The sequence below is a fragment of the Gossypium arboreum genome, chromosome 3 (assembly GCF_025698485.1).
Source record: "Gossypium arboreum isolate Shixiya-1 chromosome 3, ASM2569848v2, whole genome shotgun sequence".
Taxonomy (NCBI): domain Eukaryota; kingdom Viridiplantae; phylum Streptophyta; class Magnoliopsida; order Malvales; family Malvaceae; genus Gossypium; species Gossypium arboreum.
The window spans coordinates 30852768-30877473 of record NC_069072.1 but is presented as its reverse complement, the minus strand read 5'-3'; the positions used below and the strand labels follow the sequence as shown (position 1 = coordinate 30877473).

The 24706-nt window shown below is 32.4% G+C and overlaps 1 protein-coding gene across 1 annotated transcript; it reads left to right on the top strand.

The window, feature by feature from the left end:
- The first annotated feature begins 702 nt into the window (after positions 1–702).
- On the top strand, positions 703–1917 carry LOC108475154 (uncharacterized). Its single transcript, XM_017777146.1, has one exon. It carries the CDS (start codon positions 703–705, stop codon positions 1915–1917), a length of 1215 nt encoding a protein of 404 aa, XP_017632635.1.
- Positions 1918–24706: the final 22789 nt, after the last annotated feature.

Below are 24706 nucleotides of genomic sequence, written 5' to 3'. Positions count from 1 at the left end.
AACTGGGCTTAATTGAATTTTGTTTCCTAAGAACATACACTAAGTTAAAGTGTGGCAATGGTGGTGTGCATGTCTAGGATTGGATCCGAAGGGAGCTTGGTACTTAAGTAGTCCGATGGACTCACCTCCTCTTTTCCAGTTTCCTACCTGGTGCTCAGCTTCCATTCACTTTAACTTATAATGAAATCATTCTTAAAACACTAAGAAATATTTTAGATAAAACATGAATTTTATAGTAACGCTTCAGTGTGACACGCCGGATTCGGTCGTAATGTCTGAGCTGGGTTTGGGGTGTTACATTTAGTGGTATCAAAGCCCGGTTGCAACAACTCGGCTGTGGATCGGGTCCAAACGTTTTTCATAAAATTTTGAAATCTAGTTCCATGGAAAAACACTGAAATCGATTTTGTGGAAATGTTAGGAAATTCTTTTAAATTTTGTTTTCAAAGTGCGCAAAGAATAAATTTGAATTTCTGATTTCTGAAGAAGTGGCACACTGAATCCCCGACACTAAGTCTGTAAGTACCTTTTCTGAACTTTACTAAGTATCTGTTATATTACTGAGGCTCTACTATGACATTGTAGTTAGAGCTATATTGAGACTATAAGATTGAGATTGTAGCTAGGCTGAGATTTGCGAAAGCGAACTCTGAAACTCTATCTGTGCATAAAACTCTTAATGCAGACAATTCGATAGATACGATGAGCACAAGTAGTACCCGTGGACGAGATACTAGGGGCCGTGGTAGAGGCCGTAGAGGGGCTCGAGCTGAGTCTCTTGCTTCTGATACTATACCTGTGGTGGACGCTAGTGAGACACTGGCATCGCCTACGACGGATAGTGGGACAAGACCGTATGATCGTACGACTGAGGATGACGTACTGTCCCAAGCCATGCTTCTTATTCTAGAAAGGGTCGCTAGACCCAACACTGGTACCGGAGGCAGTGGGTCAGTTTCGGAACGTCTCCAATCGAATAGAGCAGAAGTATTTAGGGGCATTTCTAGAGTAGCCCCGAATGTGGCTAAGTACTGGTTGGAAGCCACGGAGAGAATAATAGATGACCTGGATTGCACGGCTGAACAAAAGCTGAAAGGGGCGATATCACTACTTAGGGAGGAAGCTTACCAGTGGTGGTTGACTGTGAAAGAGGGCACCCAACTTGAGCGGATTACCTGGGAATTCTTTAAATCTGTATTTCAAGGGAAGTACGTCGGGGCAAGCTATGTAGATGCCCGGAGGAAGGAATTCTTAAACTTAACTCAAGGGGATCGGTCTGTGGCTGAGTATGAGGCAGAGTTTTTGCGACTTAGCCGATATGCCCTTGGAATAGTAGCAACAGAGTATGAACGTTGTGTTCGGTTTGAGGATGGCCTCCGGGATAGTCTACGAGTATTAATAGCTCCACAGAGGGAGCGAGATTTTGCGGTATTGCTAGAGAAAGCTAAGATAGCTGAGGATGTGAAACGCACTGAGTGCCAGAGCTGGGAAAAGAAAATGAGTAAAAACAAAATAGATTTAAAGCCCTCCAATTCTGATCAGAGGCATAGGAAAAGTGCCAAGGCAGATGGGCCGGTCCGAGCTGAAGCTCCTGTTGCTGCTGTTAGATTACAACCTTGTGTTGATTACGAGAAAAGCCATTATGGCGAATGCTGGAAAAGGATTGAAGCCTGTTTAAGATACGGATCTATGGAGCATCATTTCAGAGAGTGTCATCGGAAACCAGATTATGGACAAACTACTGGTACGGATAATATACAGCCGCCGAGGGGTGGTCAACAGCCAGCAAGAGGCCGTAGCAATGGAATGGGTCGTGGTCGTGGAGCACCGACAGGGGTATGGGACATGCTGAGGCGAGACAGCCAGCCTTGGTCTATGCAGCATGTCGCCGTGAGGATGGAGACGCTCCAGAAGTAGATGCTGGTACGTACTTCTCTCATGCTGTATTATTTACTTAATTTACAATTAGAGCTAGAGTGCGCAGCAGAAGCGTAGTGGTTTGACTTGAGACGATAACTCGATATTTACTTATTTCTTGATAACGACTGTGTACACTTGCACAAAGCTATGCGTTACAGGAGGCAACCCATATTTATTTAATTTAATTTTGAATTCTAGTTTAGTTTGAAATTAAATAAAATACTATTTTAGTTCATTTGATCGTACTGTTTTCCATGAGCAACCATCTTCAGTTGTAGACAAACGATTTCATCGCATTGAAGCTTGCCTCGAAACAATGGAAGCCAACATCTCAAGCATCCTCACCATTTTGCAAAGTGGTCACTCCCACCGTCCTCCGACCCATTAAATCTAAACGGGGAGTACACTTTTCTCCAATCTTGTTATTCTTTTTTCACATTAGGGACAATGTGGGCTAAGTAGGGGGGATCGTGATCATGCCATACTTTCTTCTTTACATGTGTTTTGTTAAGAATAATTTCTTAATTTGTTTCGAAAATAAACCTCTAATTCTTATGTTTAGTTTTTTTAAATAAGTGGGTGAATCATGAATAACTATTGCTTGTTTGATCAATGAATGTTTTGTAGAATTGAAAATGTTATGCCTTAGTCGATATTTCATGAAAATTGTTGGTTTTGTTGAACTTGCCTAATGAAAGTACTCGTTTAAATAAATAAATAAAATTGCTAATATCCTGGTTAAGAGTGAAGATTCAGAAATATGACCAAGTTGAGTAACCGGGGTGAGGTGCTTGGGTTGTCATCTCATTTCGCATCAAAAGGTTTGATGACGAGCCCGATCTTGTAACGCTCCACTAACAGAGTTGCCTTAAGAAAGGAGAAATAAATCGATTAGGGACATGTGAAATTGAGTAACTGGGATGAGGTGTTTGAGTTGTCACCTTATTTTGCGTCAAACAGTTTGATTATTTCTAGAATTTATTAGAAATAAATAAATAAATAAATAAGGAGAACGTGTCGAGTTGAGTAACTGGGGTGAGGTGTTTAGGTTGTCATCTCACTTCGCGTCAAAAGACTTGTCTACGTTTGAAAAAAAAAAATAACAAAAAACATAATAAAATAAAAATATAGATAAAAGTATATGTTAGGTATGATCGTTTCGCATGTTTGATTACATAAATTTAGTGAAACAGTTGAATTTGACATATTGTTCGAGATTTTATCAAAAGCTTATTGATTGAGTTTAGTATTTTTTTTTATTCACTTAATTGTTTGAAGCATGCTTGACTAGGAAAGGGGGTTTTGATTTTGAAAAGGATTGACATATTATTTTTAGTGGATATAATGTTTGAGGACAAGTATCGGCTAAGTAGGGGGAATTTGATAGCAAGATAATTCTGTATTTTTAATACATTTATTTTTGGCTAATTACCAGATAAAATATTATTAAATTTGAAATTTTCTTATCAGGAATGAAGTTAGTGTGTTGAATTCAATCTCTTATTAAAAAAAGGGCTAAATTGGAACAAAAAGCAAATAGGAGGGCTTGATTGAAATATTGAAGATATAAAGATGATTGGATAAAGATTGAAAGGTTGAATATATTTTTTTAAAAATGGTTGGATAAAGATTGAAAGATTTTTATATTGTTACAACTCTATAATTAGTTTAAATTTAATCTCTAGTTTAAATTTGATTTTAAATTATTTAGTGATAATATTTAGGATTATTTAGTGACAATATTTAGGAAAATATAGCTAAATTTTAGCACTAAAAGTGTGTATAAATACTTAGTAGCTATATCCAATTAAACGCACACTTTACTTTGGCATTTAATAAAAAAATTTCTCCCCTTCCTGCATCATTTACACTCTGCAAATTCTATTTTGTTTCATTTTTGTCTTTACTTTCAACCTTTTTGGTTTAATTACCTTTCAAGGCCCTTTCCCTTTCCCTTTCCCTTTCCACTTTCCACAATTCCTTTTAAACCATTTATTTTAAAGCATGATTGTTTTCATGATTAACCAAAACCCCTACTTAGCTCTAGCCCTGAAATTGCTCCAACAAAACAATCGTGAGATACAAACCCACTAAAAAAAACCTCTCAACCCAATATTTTCTATCTCTCTGGTATATGGGATAGTACAAATTCGTCCCTTAAAGTTGATTCAGCTTCGATTCAAAGTGCACGTTGGGTTGGAGTTGTTTGGCGTACAGTTGGAAAGTGGGATCGGTCGTGCTGTGCTCGAATTCTCGCGAACAAATTGGCGTGTCTAGATGGGAAAAGCCAGTTGGATTCCATCAAGGGAGATAGAGATCGGATTTAAACAACCCACGCGATTGAGGCCGTTGATTCGAGTTAGGCTTTTCAGATCGCAAGACTGTTGAAATCTTAAATTATGAACACGTGTGTCGTAGTTAGAAATTTGGCAAGAGTCAGTTTGTAGGTCGTACCGGAATCGACTACAAAGGAAAAGTTGGTGATCGAGACATTTTTGGTCGCTACAACCAGCTTATTGCTTAGAAGGGAAAATCTATTTCAAGGATCAATTCAAGATTGGAGTATACTGAGGCTAAGGCTAAGCTTAAAAATATTTTATTTATCCATTTATTATATTTTCTTAAATTTATTTTTTTGTTTTTGAATTTGTTTTTATTTTATTTTATTACACTTTGTATTTCCTTATTTTATTTTTACACTTTTTATTTCCTTATTTTATTATCTTAATCAATTTATATTGGCCATTTTTATTTTTTCAGAATTTCTACGCATAGGTCATGGGCAACACTGTGACCAGGACAACAATTCTGGTCACGAAAAAAGGCGAAATTAGATAGTTAGTCCTTATGGATTTGATCCTACTGCTCTATACTGCTATTTACTATTAATTTTTTGTAAGAATTTATATTTGGTGGTTTTGACGCCCATCAAGATGCATGATTATTGTTTCATCTAGATTTTTGAACAAATCAATGTGAACTAGAAGTTCAAAAGATAAATCATTTGCAAAATATTGCAAATTATCTGCCAAATGCTTTTACTAATTTTAAAAGAGTTACTGAATCTCATGTAACAACTGAAAATGCTCTAATTCGTATTTGTGTCCTTGTAGGACAATGTAACAGCCTAATTTTCAGTGGTGTCGGAACAGTGATTAGAGATCACTAAATCCGACAAATGAGTAGGAAATATTATTAATTTAGTGAGTATAAGTTGAATGTGAAGTTAGGAAAAATTTTGAAATAGTGAAATGTACAAATATATATATATATATATATATATATATATATATATTAAAATAATAAGAATTAAAAGCGAGGTATTGAGACCTCGGAATTTTAAATCGAGCCATAAATATTTTTATAAATATTTATGGAGTGTTAATAAGTTAGTATTAAAGTTTCACAAGAAATTTTAAAATCTTGATAGCTAATTGAACAAAAGGACTAAATTGTATCAAATGTAAAATTGTGGGAAATGATTAAATAGCTTAAATGATAAAAGAAAGAGGGTTTAAAAGGCAAATAGACCCAAGGTCTATTTGGGCTGGACGGCAAGAGCATGAAATCACCAAGAAAATAAGGGCAAAATTGAAAATTTGTAAAATTTACTTAATAAAGCTAGGACTAAAGTGGAATTATCTAGATTTCTCTTTATTTTTCTGCATTCTCATCAGCAAAAACACCATGGAAGAGTTCCCTTAAGCTGGTTTTTCATATTTTTACTGCAAGTAAGTTCAATTCTTTATTATTTCTGGAATTTTTTGCGCTTTTTGTGACTTTTACAACTAGGTCCGTTTGTTGAATTCATTAGTTCTTGATTCTATGAAAGAAATTGAAAGTTTCTATGAATATGTGCTGGAAGTATATGATTATTTGACATAGAATTAGAGCTTTAAATTGTTTATATGCTGATTTTATTGAAAGAATTGAATAGAAAGTGAATGTTTGGGACCTAAATTGTAAAAGAGTTTGAAGTTAGAGTTTTATGTGGAAATTCTGAATTTCAATAGTTATGAAATAACTTATAATGTCTAGGAAAAGTATTAATTGAGAAAATTAGTTTAATTGAGGGGTTAATTAAGTAAGGACTGAATTGTATGAACTGTGAAATTTGGGGCAAAATGAAAATCAACATTTTGCACTAAAACAGTTTTGGACAGCAGCAATAGTCTAACTTTGAAAAATATCCAAAAATTTTAGAAATCTAATTAGAGGATGAATAAAATATGAAATTAAATCTTATTGAGTCTAGTTTCTTATAGAAGAAACGGCGTAAGTAATGAAATTGTAAATCATGAGATATAATAAGTTTTGTGAGACAATGTCAGAATGATTTCAGGTTCCTCTATTCTGACTTTGGAAAATCATAAAAAATTGGATAAAAATAATTAAGGGATTAAATTTATATGTTTAAAATCCTTAAAGAGTCTATTTTCAATAGAAATAAGCAGGAACATCATCCGAATCTCGTACGATGAGATAATTAATTCTTAGTGAAGAAGGGTCGGAACTGTCAGACAGCAGAACAGGGGCAAATTTAAAGAATAAACTGTACTTATTGGATAAACCAAAAATTCTGAAAATTTTATGGTAATAATATAAGTAAGTCTAGTTGCAGGGAAAATTAGTGGATCTTAATTTCGAGTTCTTTAGCTTAAGATATAAATAATTTAGTGACTATGACACAAATGGACAGTTTTGAATATACATAAGTAAATAGTGAAATTATTGATAATGTTACTTGTTGCATGTTATATAAATTAAGGATGTGAAATGGAGAGGAGGAGGAAAATATGTATGAATATTCAGCTAGCATGGCTAATTTGTAAGTTTTAGGCTCATGGACTAAATTGAATAAAAGTAAAATTTTATGGGTAATTTTGTAAAAAAAAGTTAGAAATGACCAATTTGCATGAAATGGATTATTTTATTATTTAAATTACAAAATTGAATGAAATTATTAATTTAGCTTAAGATCGGGAAAAACATGTTTTAAGGATTAAATTGAAAAGTGTTGAAATTATGGAAAATTCGACATTTTATAGAATTCATAGGTTGTTATCAATTTGTGTGAGAATAACTACTGGAAATAAGGATTAAATTGCAATAATTTTATTTTATTTTAACCTAAGGATGAAATCGTCATTAATTAAAAGTTTAGGGTAAAATGATAATTTTGTTTAGAGCATTAGTTGAATGTATTATAACATGAAATAAATGAAAACGACGATCAAATTTCTTTATAAAGATCCGGATGACTTGAATACGAGACTTGAACGTGGAAAAGAAAAGATATCGGATTAATGAAATATCTGATAAATGAATCGGTAACTCTGGTAATGCTCCGTAACTCTATTCCGGTGACGGATTCGGGTTAGGGGCGTTACAGACAATCTGCTAGAGCAAATGAAAGTAAGCATCATTTGAAAAGTGGTAGACCAATTAGTTTCAAAGAAAAAAATGTCATAAAAGAAAAAGGAGCAAACGATTTAGATGGTCAATATTATGAAGGCGAGTACCCAAAAAGAGATCAAAGATATAACTAATTAGAAAACCATATAAGTGGTTCAGGTATCCAAAAATAAAGATAATTGAAAGATATTGATAAGTTATGTCATTACAGAAAAAATATGGAATAGGAAAATATAGTTATGGTCAAATTGTGTTTGAATTGTAAACTAAGATCTGATATAAAACTTAATAAATCATAATCTGGGGGTCTATTATGTCAAATCATGAAGAACAGAACTAAATGCGCAAGCATAACAAAATCCATTGATTTCTTGGAATCTTCAATCTTGTGATTTTGATCTTCCAAATTTGCACACAAGTAATTTAGAGAATGTTATTCTCTCTTTTCCAAAGATGAGATATTAGGAAAGTTACGTATATGTAATTTGGGGACTATAAACCTAATATATAACTTTTACTTATTAACCCTACTTTTTAATCAACCCATCATCAATTAAAAATTAGTTACTAGAATATCTACACATATTTGTCGCATAATTTATTCAATAACTAAAGCCCAATAAATCGTAACCAAATTAGACCACTTTTAATTTGGGCTAATCTTTTAACGATAATAAATAAAAACATGTAATTACTATTATCATATATGTGGTATCCATATTTTCCAACAATCTCCCACTTGGACCATATATATATTAATTACTCTATAATTACATGTTATTATATAACCTTATGAGCCCAAAACTTTACTTTCATATCCAAAAGGTATTCTAAACAATCTCATCCATTAATTATGTTAACATAAAACCAATGCGATTTTTGTTACATATATCGTAACTAAATCCATTTCTGATCACGTATATTAACATAACCAAATGACATAGATCAAGTATGGATGTGTAGCATGAAAATTACATACAATGTGAACCAAACATACCTATTTCCAACTGGTCCTCCTTAACCTTGGTGAGATCAAATTTTACTAAAATCAAAGTGTGAATAAACTCAATTAACTTGATTTCTATAGAAAATATCCTTAATATCCGTAATCTGAAATAATTGAAAAATGTGTCTATAACAGATAAAAAATTTAAAATTACAACTCCCACTAAAATTGAATATCCTAGAATTACATTACATGTATATAAGCATAGTGCTCTTATAAAACCTTAGGTGTCGTCCCTTAGTAAGCGAGTCTACAATCATGGAGTTTGTCCCAATATGCTTTATAGTCACCTAACTACTTTGAACTTTTAGTTTAACAAATAGGAACCTAAAGTTTATGTGCTTTGACTTTGATGTGCTTATGTTGTTACTAGAATAAAGGGCTACCAATTATTGTAACACCCCTTAGCTAATCAAGAAGACATGTCGTGTATTGTTTAGCCAAATAGATTGCTCGACGAATAGGGGCATTACTAACATATTCAAATCCTTCGACTTAACTTAAATTTTTAGAGAAACCATTATAAAGATTTTACTTAGGGTAAAAACCATTTCTCTTCTTTCATTTGGTAACGCATCTTTAGAGAAAATAATAGGAGTTATAAAAGAAAATTTTGTTCTTCAACTACTGTCTAGTTATCGTGTATATATAGAAATCATAAAATTCATGATCAACAAATCAAGTGGGTTCAGTGTACACTTTAAAAATCTGTTATTCAAGTACTACCTAGTTATGACGTATATACAAACGACGTAGTTAATTGCAAAAGTTAAATACAAAACATATGTATACATCATTCACCACATAGCCATGCATGATAAAAAATAAATAAGTGGCTCATCCGCAACCGTGACTCTATTGTAGTCCCCTTGTACAAATCTTTCTTCTACTATCAAAATGCCTAAGAATGAAAAGTAATGGAGTAGGTTCATTTGAACTTAGTGAGTTCCCAAAATATACACAATTAGATTTATAAGAACTTTGATAATCAACAAGCGACAATACTCGTAAGAAAATAACTACAACTTTTTCGTGAGACTCTATTATATAAACATAATACGCTAATTGACATCCATATTTCCTTGGCGGCAACACTATGTCAATCTATCACAACACATACAACACTCAAGCAGACACATTCTGTCGACTTATACACATCTCTCACAAACCTATATGGTTATCAACGACCCATCCTTGTGCCAGCCTCGGACCCATATATCAGAAATCAGAATCACATATCGGTCATATTTATTTTCACTTTATATCCTTGTTAAGTCGAAAAAGTGTTCTCCTGCAAGGTCGGACCGTGATCTACTAGTCTAGTTTGCAATATAGCTGCCTAACCAGAGGCATCACATATAGATTTCTTTTCCACAATTTTCACATATCATAAATTTTTTGGTACAAGGCTCGTGTAAAAAGGAGGGTGTTTTTACCATGGCCACACTCACACATGTCTAAACACAACACATTGACTCATATACAATAAAAGAAACTTACCGCATATAACCCACATATCATGGAAGTTTCATAACTCAAAAGAAGTAAGAAGGAACTCACCATCAAACTTCAGAATATAATCTACTCTACTGGTTTTTTGCCTCAATTGCTCAGACCTTCACTAGCTTCTTGAGCTAAATAAGAAATAGTTATAACCATCAGACCAATTATCTACTTTAATCATGCATGCACTAATGCGAAAACATAAATTCTTTCAACAACAACCTAAGAGCTTTCTAGAAATTACTAGTAAGTTGGTATTGAATAAAGGGGTTTTGGCTAGCTACTGGAAACCTTCCTTGCCTTCTAACAAAGGTACTTTAAAAATTTTCAGAGACTCAGAAAAAAATGTAGAAAAAAACAAAGGTGAAACATGTGGGCTATCGGCACCCTTATATAGTACAGACAGCAAGGACAAAGCTTAGTGGGAGGGTCAAAAAATCCCACTATGGCCCTTGAAAATCGAGAATAGGCTTGTCTAAACATCTACCAAACTTAGCTACTACCACTAATCAGTTTAGTGAGTATTAAAATGTTGTTTGTACTTTAAAATAAGCCAACTTTAAAATAAGCCAACTAAACAAGTCACCCAGCTACCTAAAGTCATCAAACTGTCATCTACAATACTTTAGTTCAATTCCAACTAGGTCTCAACTAAACTCTAATGATACTCACTGCGCTATCGTTTTCACAATAAAACACAAAAAACAAGTCTATCAATCCATGAACTAAAGAGTTTGCCCCAAGTATTTGGGGTTGATAGATTGTTACATAAAAAAGTTTTCCTAAACCCTAAAGTTTGCCAAATGAAAAATTCCAGCAAGGCATTTCGCAGATGGGCGTACTACCGAATCCTTGCAATACGCCATTCAAACTTATAATGGATAGTTCACCAATCTCACCCTCTTTTACCATGGATTATTCAACTATACACCAAACAACATATCGATACGATTTACGCCAGGCAGACTATTACAATTATTCTCATAATTTTCACCTTAGTGACAAAATTTTGCATCAATATTCAATCAAAATCGGAGTCTATATACTTGATGATCTTTAACTTATCAAACCTTCTATATGTGAGCATGTAATCTTTTTTTATCTAAAGATACCTCATAACCCTCTTAATTATTATCTAATGGTCCAAACCATAGTTGTTAAAATATTTGCCTAATGTCCCAATAGTGTACACAATATTCTAATGTGTACAAACCTGAACATACATTAGACTTTCCACTGCTAAAATTTAAGGAATCTTATACATTTCCGTAATCTTATAATCATTCTTAGGGCATTGATTGAAACTATACTTACTCTCATTAAACTTGTGATATATACAATCATTAACCAAAACCATCTCAGAACTAAATGAGATATTGACTTGGTAAATATTGTAATACCATATGATTCCACATGTAAGGTTTCATTATAGGATGCAACTATTTCTAGCAAATAAAGATTATCATAAATATTTAAATAACCAGTTCCAATAACATTTGAATTTAATGACAAACTAAATTGATTGTTTCTGAATGAACAATAATATCCAAAATTTTCTAACAAAGAAACATAAACTAAATTCTGTCTAAAATATAGTACAACAAAATTGTCTTTTAAATCTAAATAAAATTAGAAAAAAATCCTAATAACAACCTAAAATACCCAATTACTTCCACTTCCACCGATTTTCCATCGCCTACGAAGATGTGTATTTTACCATTACTTGACTTTCGGTAGCTTAAACAACCCTGTATAGAAGCACTTATGTGAGTAGTAGAACTAGAACCTATCCACCAGATGTTTCTAGGTATTAAAACTAAATTAACCTTAGAATAAACTAAAGTAAGAATTACACCTTTATTTGCACGCCAAGTGTGATATGTGACACATTCTTTCTTCACATGTCCATAATCGTTACAAAAGAAACAAACTAAATTGAGTGTTTTCAAATGAACAATAATATCCAAATTTTTCCAACAAAGAAACAGAAACTGAATTTCGTCTAAAAGACGATACAACAAAACTGTCTTTTAAATCCAAATAAAAATTAAAAAATATCCCTAATAACAACCTAAAAAGCCCAATTGCTTCTACTTCTACCGATTTTTCATTGCCCATGAAGATGTGTCTTTCACCACCATTTGTCTTTCGGTAGCTTAGGCAACCCTGCATAGGAACACTTATGTGAGTAGTAGAACTAAAATCTATCCACCAAGTGTTTCTAGGGACTGAAACTAAATTACCCTCAAAACAAACCAAAGTAAGAATTATTCTTTTATTTGCATGCAAGGTGTGATATTTGGAACATTCTTTCTTCATGTGTCCAGACTCGTTACAAAAGAAACAACTTTCTATAACCAGCTGTTATTTCTTTTGAACTGGACCCGTAGCAGCTTTATTCTGATAATTTCTTTTTGCCCTTTTCTTTAGAGGCATTGGCCAAATGAGCACTTTCAGACTTGTCATGCTTCAACCTTTCTTCCTCTTGTTCACAATGAGAAATGAGCTCATTTAGAGTTCATTTCTCCTTTTGATAGTGCTAACTAATTTTAAATTGGTTAAACTATTCAGGAAGCGATACCAAAACCATAAGAACAAGTAATTCCTTAGAAAACTTGATTTTAAGTGCATTAACTCTTGGAACAACATGGAACATGTAACACCCCGTACCCGAGACCGTTGCCGGAGTCGAACACGAGGTGTTAACGGACTTAATTCATTAATTAAACATCTCATACAATTCATTTTAAAATTTCTAGACAAGCTGGCTAACTGCATCACAGTCGCTTTAAAAATCATATCTCGAGTTATGAAACTCGAAATCCAATTCCGTAAATTTTTCCTGAAACTAGACTCATATATATATCTACTAATTTTTTTCTAGAATTTTTGGTTGGGCCAATTAGTACAGTTTATTAGTTGAAGTCTCCACTGTTTCAGGGTTCAACTACTCTGACCTCTGTGTATTACGAATCAGATATCTCCCTGTACAGAGCTTCAATGACTATGCCGTTTATCTCTAATAAAACTAGACTCAATAAGGAATCTGTACATATAAAGCATCACTTCTAATTATCTTTGTAAAATTTATGGTGAATTTCCAAATTCAGAACAGGGGATCCAGAAATCGCTCTGGCCCTGTTTCACAAAAATTTAAACATCTCATAAAATATAGCTCATATACCTGTTTCGCTTATTCCATATGAAAATAGACTCATCAAACTTCGATTCCATAACTTATTCATTATTTAATTCCATTTCTACTATTTTTAGTGATTTTTTAAACTCATGTCACTGCTGCTGTCTGAATCTATTTTATGGTAAATTTTACCTATTTCATGGTTTCCATGGATTAGCTAGCAATTTGACATACATAATACCAAATATGATCATGATTAGCCATTCCAATGGCTAATCATTACCAAGCATTTCTATTTCCATACCACTCAATAACCATATCATAAGACCATATATACAAAATGATTATAATGCTATACATGCCTTACTCAAAATATACAAGCCATTATGCCAAGATGGTATACGGATAGTGTGAGCGTGCCTCCGACCGCTTTCCGATTTCGAGCTGGCTTGTCAACACTACAAGGAATGAAAAGGAGGAGTAAGCATAAATACTTAGTAAGCTCACATGCAAATAGCAAGTAACATAACCATATAAGCAAACATAAAACATCATTTGCATAATCATCACCAAGACATTCATATCACCTTTTCATTTATCATCTTACCATATTGTTGTTATATCGAGTTTTCAACCCGAGGGTTAAGTACATACCTGTTCAAAGTATCCATTTCACAACACTTACCAATACGTCCCTTTCATCTTGAGTATTCCTCCATTTGAGTAGAACTTTACCCGTTGAACACATCGAATATAATTCGGATACATGGATAACTTGCACATAAGTGCCACATATGTAGCCAAGCTACCATGTAACCCGCCCATAAGTGAACTCGGACTCAACTCAACGAGCTCGGGCGTTCGCATCCATAAGTGAACTCGGACTCAACTCAACGAGTTCGGATGCCTAGTTACATCTCAGAACTCGGACTCAACTCAACGAGTTGGGACGCTCGCATCCATAAGTGAACTCGGACTCAACTCAACGAGTTCGGATGCCCAAATATCCCAAAGACATGTCACTTGTATCCTAATCCATTCCTAAGGTTCAACGGACCTTTTCCCAATCATGTGTCTCAACCATCTTCTACGGAATGTCGTACTGATACTCGGTAGTATTTCATATTTTCCAAGTATATCACATAATTTGACATATTATCAAACAATTATCACAAGTATAATATTTCATAATAATTATCATATCATTTAAAAAAACATTAAAACATTTAAAATAATAACTATGTTACCAACATTTACATATGAACTTACCTCGTAATGCGAAAATGGCTATTTTTACCATTTCGTCCACAACTTGGTATTTTCCCATTTTAGCCCGATTTCAGCTTTTCCTTGCTCTATCATTTAAAATATAGTCTAATTAGGACTCACATTATTCAAATTGACCCAAAATCATATTTTGGAAAAATTACAATTTTACCCCTAAACTTTTGCATATTTACACTTTTGCCCCAAAGCTCGTAAATTAAAATTCACCTATTTTCTTATGTTTTATGACATGCTGATCATTTTTCCTTCTATGGCAACATCAAATTCTCACTCTAACATGTACTTATGACTATTAGGTATTTTTCCAAATATAAACCCTAGATTAAATTATTGCTAGCATAAGCTAAATCGAGCTCTAGGGACTCCAAAACGTAAAAATCATTAAAACGAGGCTAGAACGGACTTACAATTGAGCTTGGAAGCTTGAAAACCCTAGCCATGGTTTCTCCTTGCTATATTCGCCATGGGGTTGAAGATGAGCAAAATTGGCTTTAATTTTGTATTTTAATTCATTTTACCCTAAATGACCAAAATGCCCTTACTACTAAACTTTCCAAAATTCCATCCATGTCCAATTTTTGTCCATAGACTTAGAAATTGGTAAAATTACTCTTTAAGGACCTCTAATTAATAATCTAAATCAATTTTATGCAAAATACTTCTAGAACACAAGTTTTGCAATTTATTCAATTTAGTCCCAAATTTCAAATTAAGCACTTTATGCATAAAATTTCTTCATGAAATTTTCACACAATCATGCAATCATATCATAGACCTTAAAATAATCATAAAATAATTATTTATATCTCGAATTTTGTGGTCACGAAACCACTATTCCGACTAGGCCCAAAATCGGGATATTACAACTCTCCCCCTTCGAGGATTTTCGTCCCCGAAAATCTTACCGAAAAAGTGGTCTTCACTTTTAATCTCATATTTGGTGTCAAGAACTTGCACTTAGACTGTACCTCCAATACATCTCTTCAATTTCTCATATGATCTAAAAGCTTACGCCTCAACTCTCAACCGTTCTTAAATTTTCAACCCTTCTCAATTTCCCATGATATCATGACATAAAACCGGATCTCAACTTGATTTAATGGAGACCGAATTCCAAGAAATCCGACAATCAAAGAGACCTGAAATTCCATGAATCGATGAGTAGGAATTCATTCAATACGAGATGTGATTTATAGATCTCGCCAAACATTTAACAATAGGATACATCACATTTTCCTCTTTCCGCCATAGAAATAATTACGATATGGCCTCAAGAATAATCCTTCTCATTTCCATCCCAATATCAACATTGACAAGGATAATTTTGATAGATCCCAATGCTCGGCTTTAACCCCTTTAACAACTCCGATTTTATGTAACATCGGATGCTCTAAACTATCACATTACCTCACTGTCTTGAAACACATCACAATTCATACAACAATACATTACCGAAAGTCGAAGTCTTTGCTCAATGTAGACTAGTCTAGTTCGACGCTTTGGTTACCAATATTCTCATCTATCCGAACTCATCAACATGTAATAAACTTTTCAGCTTTCACAAGATGGAAACCTTATCATTCGTAGTAACTTAAACTAATATTCAACTCTTTCTAATAAATATAGACTTCTCGTTCAAACTATTTACTCTTTGATCCGTACAAAATGAAATTCTATTATCAAACTTGGGAAAAATAATCCGACATAATTGTCACATGAAATCTTTCAAATAAATAATTTACCATACCGACTAAAACTCGCGCTTTTATCACCTATGCCTTTACCGATGTCAAATCCTTACGAAATTAGAAAAATCCCAATACTAAAATCACCACATTACCAAGATCAAATTAGAAGTATAGTCATATTTGACATGATTATCACGAAATGAAGAACGTACTTGAACATGAGTCATAATTGACAAATTATGGAACAAAGATAACAAGAAAACCGAATAAAGAAATCCAAGATAGAAACCCGAATAAAGAAATCCGAATAAAAGATCCGGGATAAAGAAACCCAAGATACGATACTATGCTTGGGAGAATCGAAAACCAAATTCATAGAGAAAATACAGAATACCACGATAATTCTTCAAAGAAAGAAAGTCCAAAAGAAAACATTATTTAATCCCACTGAAATCAAATATAACAAGATCAATATATCTTCCCATACATATATATCAGATGAAGCATCAAGTAGAAGAAACAGAATCATAATATCATATGAATTCTCTCATCAATTCTTATCGATTGAAATGAAATAGAATACCCGATGAAATAGAGCAATATAAATTATAAACCATCAGACTACCAATGCTTTCATCCAACACCAAATTAGAAGACATTCCCATATAACAAGAATTTCTTCGAAGATCAATAGCCATAGAAATATTTACGAGAACGGGTGAACACATAGAACATCTCAAAAGAGATCGCTAAATCATCTGCGGTCATAACTGTCACACTCGGATAATTCACATTTGAAATATCATTTCCCCAACTAGTTCTGCGTCACAAATTTCATATTAAATCATTCACTAAAGAATGTCGGTTCGAATAAATTTCGATTTACACTTTTCTCGACCTTGCACTTGAGTAATTCGATTTACCAAAGAGAATTCCTTCTCTAACTGGGACAATGCATAATTCCAATAATCTTTATATCAATCAAATACTTTCGCTCGACTTTACTTATCAGCTCATTTTCAATCTCGGATCATACTTATAATTATTCTATCACTTTGAACTCTTTGGGTTTTCAACAGAAACTTATTCAATACAAATCTCATGAAATTCCATTATAAGTACCACTTTGGTAAGGGAAGGGTTGTAGGACCTCGACTCGACTTTCTTATACATACACATATGACACAACTTCCATCATCATAGTAACATCATCAAAATCATGTCATTCATTCATGTTGGCTTACACCAATTTTCCTATTGTCCCATTTAGACAATATACTTATGCATACATTCTATGTTTTCTAGATAGCTTTACTTATCCATTCATTTAATTAAATTAATTCATGCTCATGACATTATATAAGGCCAAACAAACATAAATATTTGCATCACAATCACAACTTTCATTTCGTGCATCATCATGTACATATCATTACAATCATACAATTCACCCAACAATTTAACATAGATAAGTTCATTTCATTATAATCCTTTATCTCATAAAAAATTGTATATCATTAACATTCATCAACATTCAACGTCCAATCAAGACAAGGACATTTTCATTCAGATTATGATATTATGACCTTTATTCATACCTCTACTACTTTTTATTTATTCCGTTCATCTTATCAAGTAAGCTACATACACTACATCGTATGAGCATTAAGCAAATATAGATATTTATCACAACATGAACTTTCATCTCACATATTATCACATATGTATCATAAACTTTTATTCATACTTTTTTGAACCGAGACTTATCATAATCATAATTTTACTCAAATATCTTCACATAACATTGAACATGGTCAGCACAGCTCGGTTGGAGAGTACCCTGTCTAAATAAGATGGTACTTATACGCGTCGGAAGACATCACACTATCACAGATCAGTGGCATGTATAGCTAAACTTTTACACATGCTAGGTTAGTCCGAGAACCGACTAAACCTGCTCGATACCACTAAATGTAACACCCGTGCACGAGACCGTTGCGGAGTCGAACACGAGGTGTTAACGGACTTAATTCATTAATTAAACAGCTCATACAATTCATTTTAAAATTTCCAGACAAGCTGGCTAACTGCATCACAGTCGCTTTAAAAATCATATCTCGAGTTACTGAAACTCAAATCCAATTCCGTAAATTTTTCCTGAAACTAGACTCATATATATATCTACTAATTTTTTCTAGAATTTTTGGTTGGGCCAATTAGTACAGTTTATTAGTTAAAGTCTCCCTGTTTCAGGGTTCAACTACTCTGACCTCTGTGTATTACGAATCAGATATCTCCCTGTACAGAGCTTCAATGACTATGCCGTTTATCTCTAATAAAACTAGACTCAATAAGGAATCTGTACATGTAAAGCATGACTTCTAATTATCTTTGTAAAATTTATGGTGAATTTCCAAATTCAGAACAGGGGATCCAGAAATCGCTCTGGCCCTGTTTCACAAAAATTTAAACATCTCATAAAATATAGCTCATATACCTGTTTCGCTTATTCCATATTTGACATGATTATCACGAGCTGAAGAACGTACTTTGAACATGAGTCATAATTGACAAATTATGGAACAAAGATAACAAGAAAACCGAATAAAGAAATCCAAGATAGAGAAACCCAGAATAAAGAAATCCAGAATAAAGAGATCCAGGATAAAGAAACCCAAGATACGATACTATGCCGGAGAATCGAAAACCAAATTCATAGAGAAAATACAGAATACCCTGATAATTCTTCAAAGAAAGAAAGTCCAAAAGAAAACATTATTTAATCCCACTGAAATCAAATATAACAAGATCAATATATCTTCCCATACATATATATCAGATGAAGCATCAAGTAGAAGAAACAGAATCATAATATCATATGAATTCTCTCATCAATTCTCATCCATTTCTACTATTTTTAGTGATTTTTTAAACTCATGTCACTGCTGCTGTCTGAATCTATTTTATGGTAAATTTTACCTATTTCATGGTTTCCATGGGTTAGCTAGCAATTTGACATACATAATACCAAATATGATCATGATTAGCCATTCCAATGGCTAATCATTACCAAGCATTTCTATTTCCATACCACTCAATAACCATATCATAAGACCATATATACAAAATGATTATAATGCTATACATGCCATACTCAAAATATACAAGCCATTATGCCAAGATGGTATACGGATAGTGTGAGCGTGCCTCCGACCGTTTCCGATTTCCGAACTGGCTTGTCAACACTACAAGGAATGAAAAGGAGGGAGTAAGCATAAATGCTTAGTAAGCTCACATGCAAATAGCAAGTAACATAACCATATAAGCAAACATAAAACATCATTTGCATAATCATCACCAAGACATTCATATCACCTTTTCATTTATCATCTTACCATATTGTTGTTATATCGAGTTTTCAACCCGAGGGTTAAGTACATACTGTTCAAAGAATCCATTTCACAACACTTACCAATACGTCCCTTTCATCTTGAGTATTCCTCCATTTGAGTAGAACTTTACCCGTTGAACACATCGGAATATAATTCGGATACATGGATAACTTGCACATAAGTGCCACATATGTAGCCAAGCTACCATGTAACCCGCCCATAAGTGAACTCGGACTCAACTCAACGAGCTCGGCGTTCGCATCCATAAGTGAACTCGGACTCAACTCAACGAGTTCGGATGCCTAGTTACATCTCGAGAACTCGGACTCAACTCAACGAGTTCGGACGCTCGCATCCATAAGTGAACTCGGACTCAACTCAACGAGTTCGGATGCCCAAATATCCCAAAGACATGTCACTTGTATCCTAATCCATTCCTAAGGTTCAACGGACCTTTTTCCCAATCATGTGTCTCAACCATCTTCTACGGAATGCCGATACCGATACTCGATAGTATTTCATATTTTCCAAGTATATCACATAATTTGACATATTATCAAACAATTATCACAAGTATAATATTTCATAATAATTATCATATCATTTAAAAAAACATTAAAACATTTAAAATAATAACTATGTTACCAACATTTACATATGAACTTACCTTGTATGCGAAAATGGCTATTTTACCATTTCGTCCACAACTTGGTATTTTCCCCATTTTAGCCCGAATTTCAGTTTTCCTTGCTCTATCATTTAAAATATAGTCTAATTAGGACTCACATTATTCAAATTGACCCAAAATCATATTTTGGAAAAATTACAATTTTACCCCTAAACTTTTGCATATTTACACTTTTGCCCCAAAGCTCGTAAATTAAAATTCAGCCTATTTTCTTATGTTTTATGACATGCTGATCATTTTTCCCTTCTATGGCAACATCAAATTCTCACTCTAACATGTACTTATGACTATTAGGTATTTTTCCAAATATAAACCCTAGATTAAATTATTGCTAGCATAAGCTAAATCGAGCTACCGGGACTCCAAAAACGTAAAAATCATTAAAAACGAGGCTAGAACGGACTTACAATTGAGCTTGGAAGCTTGAAAAACCCTAGCCATGGTTTCTCCTTGCTATATTCGGCCATGGGGTTGAAGATGAGCAAAATTGGCTTTTAATTTTGTATTTTAATTCATTTTACCCCTAAATGACCAAAATGCCCTTACTACTAAACTTTCCAAAAATTCCATCCATGTCCAATTTTTGTCCATAGACTTAGAAATTGGTAAAATTACTCTTTAAGGACCTCTAATTAATAATCTAAATCAATTTTATGCAAAATACTTCTAGAACACAAGTTTTGCAATTTATTCAATTTAGTCCCAAATTTCAAATTAAGCACTTTATGCATAAAATTTCTTCATGAAATTTTCACACAATCATGCAATCATATCATAGACTTTAAAATAATCATAAAATAATTATTTATATCTCGGATTTTGTGGTCACGAAACCACTATTCCGACTAGGCCCAAAATCAGGATATTACAGAACATCTCCATAATGTACCCCTTTACGTTTTATTGACCCTTATACTTCATAGACATCAAATAAGTTCGGAGTGATTTCATCTCAATTTTATTATTTTTGGCAAAACGTTTCTCAATTTCGTTAAGGAAAATACTTGACCTGAGTAATATATTCAAATTCTCTGCCCTTAAAGTCTTTTGGAATGTTATGCTTCATGATCATTAGACTCATGTGGTTTGAATGATCCCACCTCTCAAAATCCCTTTTAACATCAACGGTGCTTGCCGTAGTGAGAGGTGCAAGTTGTTCTTCCCTTAGTGCAATGTCTATGTCTATACAAGCAAGTACTATAAGTGTTTTTTCCATTCCTTGAAATTAGTCCCATTAAGCATGAATATAAAATTTATATTAGTAGATATTGTGGTAGCATAAGATGAACTAGCCGAATATAAAACAAAATAGATAAAAAAAAAAGAAGCTCACATCAATATTCATAAGTAAACAATAAATTCAAAATAGTGGTTAATCCCATCTCAAGATACTAAACACAATATTAATATCAATTCTTTGGACATTAATATTAACAGTATGTGAAACTCTTGTTGTAGCAATCAAACATTGACAATAAATTATGTCAAATAATGAATCAATCTTTGGATTAACTTATTGCTCACATAAAATACCTTATAATTGTCACATTTATCACCACAGATATTGTTGAAATCCTGCCAAATATTAACTTACTTTTGGGTCAATTAATAAACGCATGAATCACAAAACATATAATCATCTCGATATTTTAAATAAACTAATCTATGTAAAAGAGGTCACTTTGGTGACATTTTGTTTCAACTAATCTATTTAAAATATTAGACATCCTTAATTAAAATTAAAAGTCAAAATCTGAATTTATTTATTTTAAAATATTTCTTTAATTTCATCTTTTAGTCAAATTAAAAGATAATAGTATATATATATATTTATCCTAAAACAACATACAATGGTTTTGACAAGTATAATAATAGTTGAATAAATCAAAATAACCTCACATAAGACTTCAAATTTAAACCAAAATAATTTGAATAAAGGAAAATCACATCTCAAGATATCGAACACTCCATTAATATTTCATCTTTGGATAAAATATTAACTTGTAAGTGATATCTCCGTGCAATAATAAAAAATTGATAATAAGAACATGTCGAATAATAAATCTTTTTTGGGACGATTTATTACTCACATGAAAAATCAAAAAATTGTTACATGTTTATTACCACAGTTGTACATGTAATTTTGTTAAATATTAACCTTCATTTGGGCCAATTAATATTAACATGGCTTAATTTCCATGCACACAATCTTTTATATTTTAAAACAAAGTAGTTTCATCAATAGATGTCACTTTGGTAATTTATTATTTTATTAAGTTATTTTAAAATATATAAATATAATACTATTCAAATTTAAAATTTTATTTAACAGTCAAATGTCAAAACTGAAATTTTTGATCATATTACAATTTCCAAAATAACTCAATAAAACACTTTAATCATGATTATTATGAATGAATTTACATAAAATTTAAATCTACTATGAAAAACATTATACCTAAATGAAACACCAACGCAGCGAAGCAATTTTGTTGAAACATGAATAATATATTAATAGAAGCTTCAATTGAATTCTATGGAAAACCATTCAACGCTGAGGGTTGAAACCGCTCATATATATTCCTACTGATTGAAACATATCAATAAAAATTATCTAATCATAATAGAAAATTAAAATCTTAAAATTTTAACATAAAATCAAAAGATTTAATAGGTGTATGTTAAAACACCTCATTTATATATTAAATCTATTAAATCTAAAGAGTGAATCAATTCAAAAATAATAGAGAATCGATTCGTTCTCAATGATTCAACATGATGAGGCTCGTATATCACTTGTTTAAATAGTAAATCAAGATATAATATAAAACTTAATAAACCATAAACCAATATTTATCATGTCAAATAATTAATAACAAAACTAAATGTGAAAGCATACTTGAATCCATTAATTTATTGGAACATTCGATCTTGTAGATTTGATCTTCTAAATTTGCACATAAGTAATTTAGATAATGTTGTTCTCTCTTTTCTAAAGATAGGATATTAGAAAAATTTCGTATATGTAATTTGGGGACCATAATCTTAATATATAACTTTTGCACATTAACCCTAATTTCTAATCAACCCATCATCAATTAGAAATTAGTTATTAGAGTATCTACACATATTTAGTTTATACTTTATTCAATAACTAAAGCTCAAGAAACCTTAACAAATTAAACCACTTTTAATTTGAACTAATCTTTTATGATGATAAATAATAACATGCAATTATTATTATATATGTGATGTCCATATTTTCTAACAAATAATAATAAAAATAAGGATATTGAATCTACATCTGTTGTGGAATTTAGACATAGAAAAGATTCGCTAAATAGGAAGACATCATTTTATAAGAAAATATGGTTTCATTTGAATAGAGTAATAGTTAACAATGTTAAAATATTTTTATAATTAATAAAATTAAAATTAAATGTGTGAAATTAACATTATATATAAGTCTAATGTATTATTTACCTCCTCAAAGTTGCACCCAATTATTAATTTGGTCTACAGAAATTTGTTTTTATCAATTTATACCTAAAGTTTCCAATCGTGTATCAAATTGCCCCAATTGTTAATGGTATTAAAATTGTTTATCATTGTCTTTGTGAAATATTATGTTAAAGGCAATTTAGTATTAAAGTAATGATTATCACTTTTTATTACTTTTAATTATTATTTTATTCTCTTAATTAGATTTTCATTTAATTAGAAAATGTAAGACCAAATTTGTGCCCGGGCTTACACAAAAACTAAAAAACAAATCAAAATATAAAATAAATAAATAAATAAATAATAAAGTCCAATTTCCATTTCTTACATAGCCCAACAACCGAAAATAATAGACCCAACAAAATACATGGCCCAAAACAATAATTCCTAGCCTACTGCCTAGTGCTGCAACATAAACCAGTAGCTTCCGTAGAGTCCCCAGCCTCCATGCTCCACAACGGCTTCCACGCGCGTCATTGCTCCTCTACATGCGTCACGCCTGCAACAGACTAACAATCACAACAGCAAGCAGCAATTGAGAGCAAATGACAGTTGGAAAATTTGTATTTTTTCTTATTTATTTTATTTTCTATTTTCGACTATAAAACCGAATGAAAGGATGTAAAAAAGGGGGATGCATACCAGTCTATACAAAAATCGATTCAAAAAGTTTGAATAAAAAGAGAAACAGTCTCCAAGAGGTGATTGGAGATTTCATTTTTTTCCTTTTCGATTTTGGTTTTTTTTTTTCTACTTTTTTTCTTTGATCTTCATTGTTGCTCATAAAATACAAAATAAATAAAAGCCTAAACACTTATCTGTTAGAAGGAGCCTTAGAATCCCTGTTTACTTTGTTGAAATTAAAGCTCTGATGGGGATTCAAGGGGTCTGATTTGATGATATGGAGGCAAAGAGTGAAGAACCTTTTGGTTCAGTCGACTAAAGGGAAAAAGAGGTTGAAAAATTTTGAGAGAAGGGTTTTGCAAGTTGTTTTTGAGAAGAGTAATCGTTCAGAGGTTATTATGGCCTTGCCTTTTCACCTTGAAAGGTCAATTTGCGCGCCGAGTCCTTCTTATCCTACATTGATTTGTTTTTCAGACTTGATTCTGTTTATTTGTTTTTACATTTTCCTTGTGATTTACGCATTGCTGCAATTTGGTTCTTGTT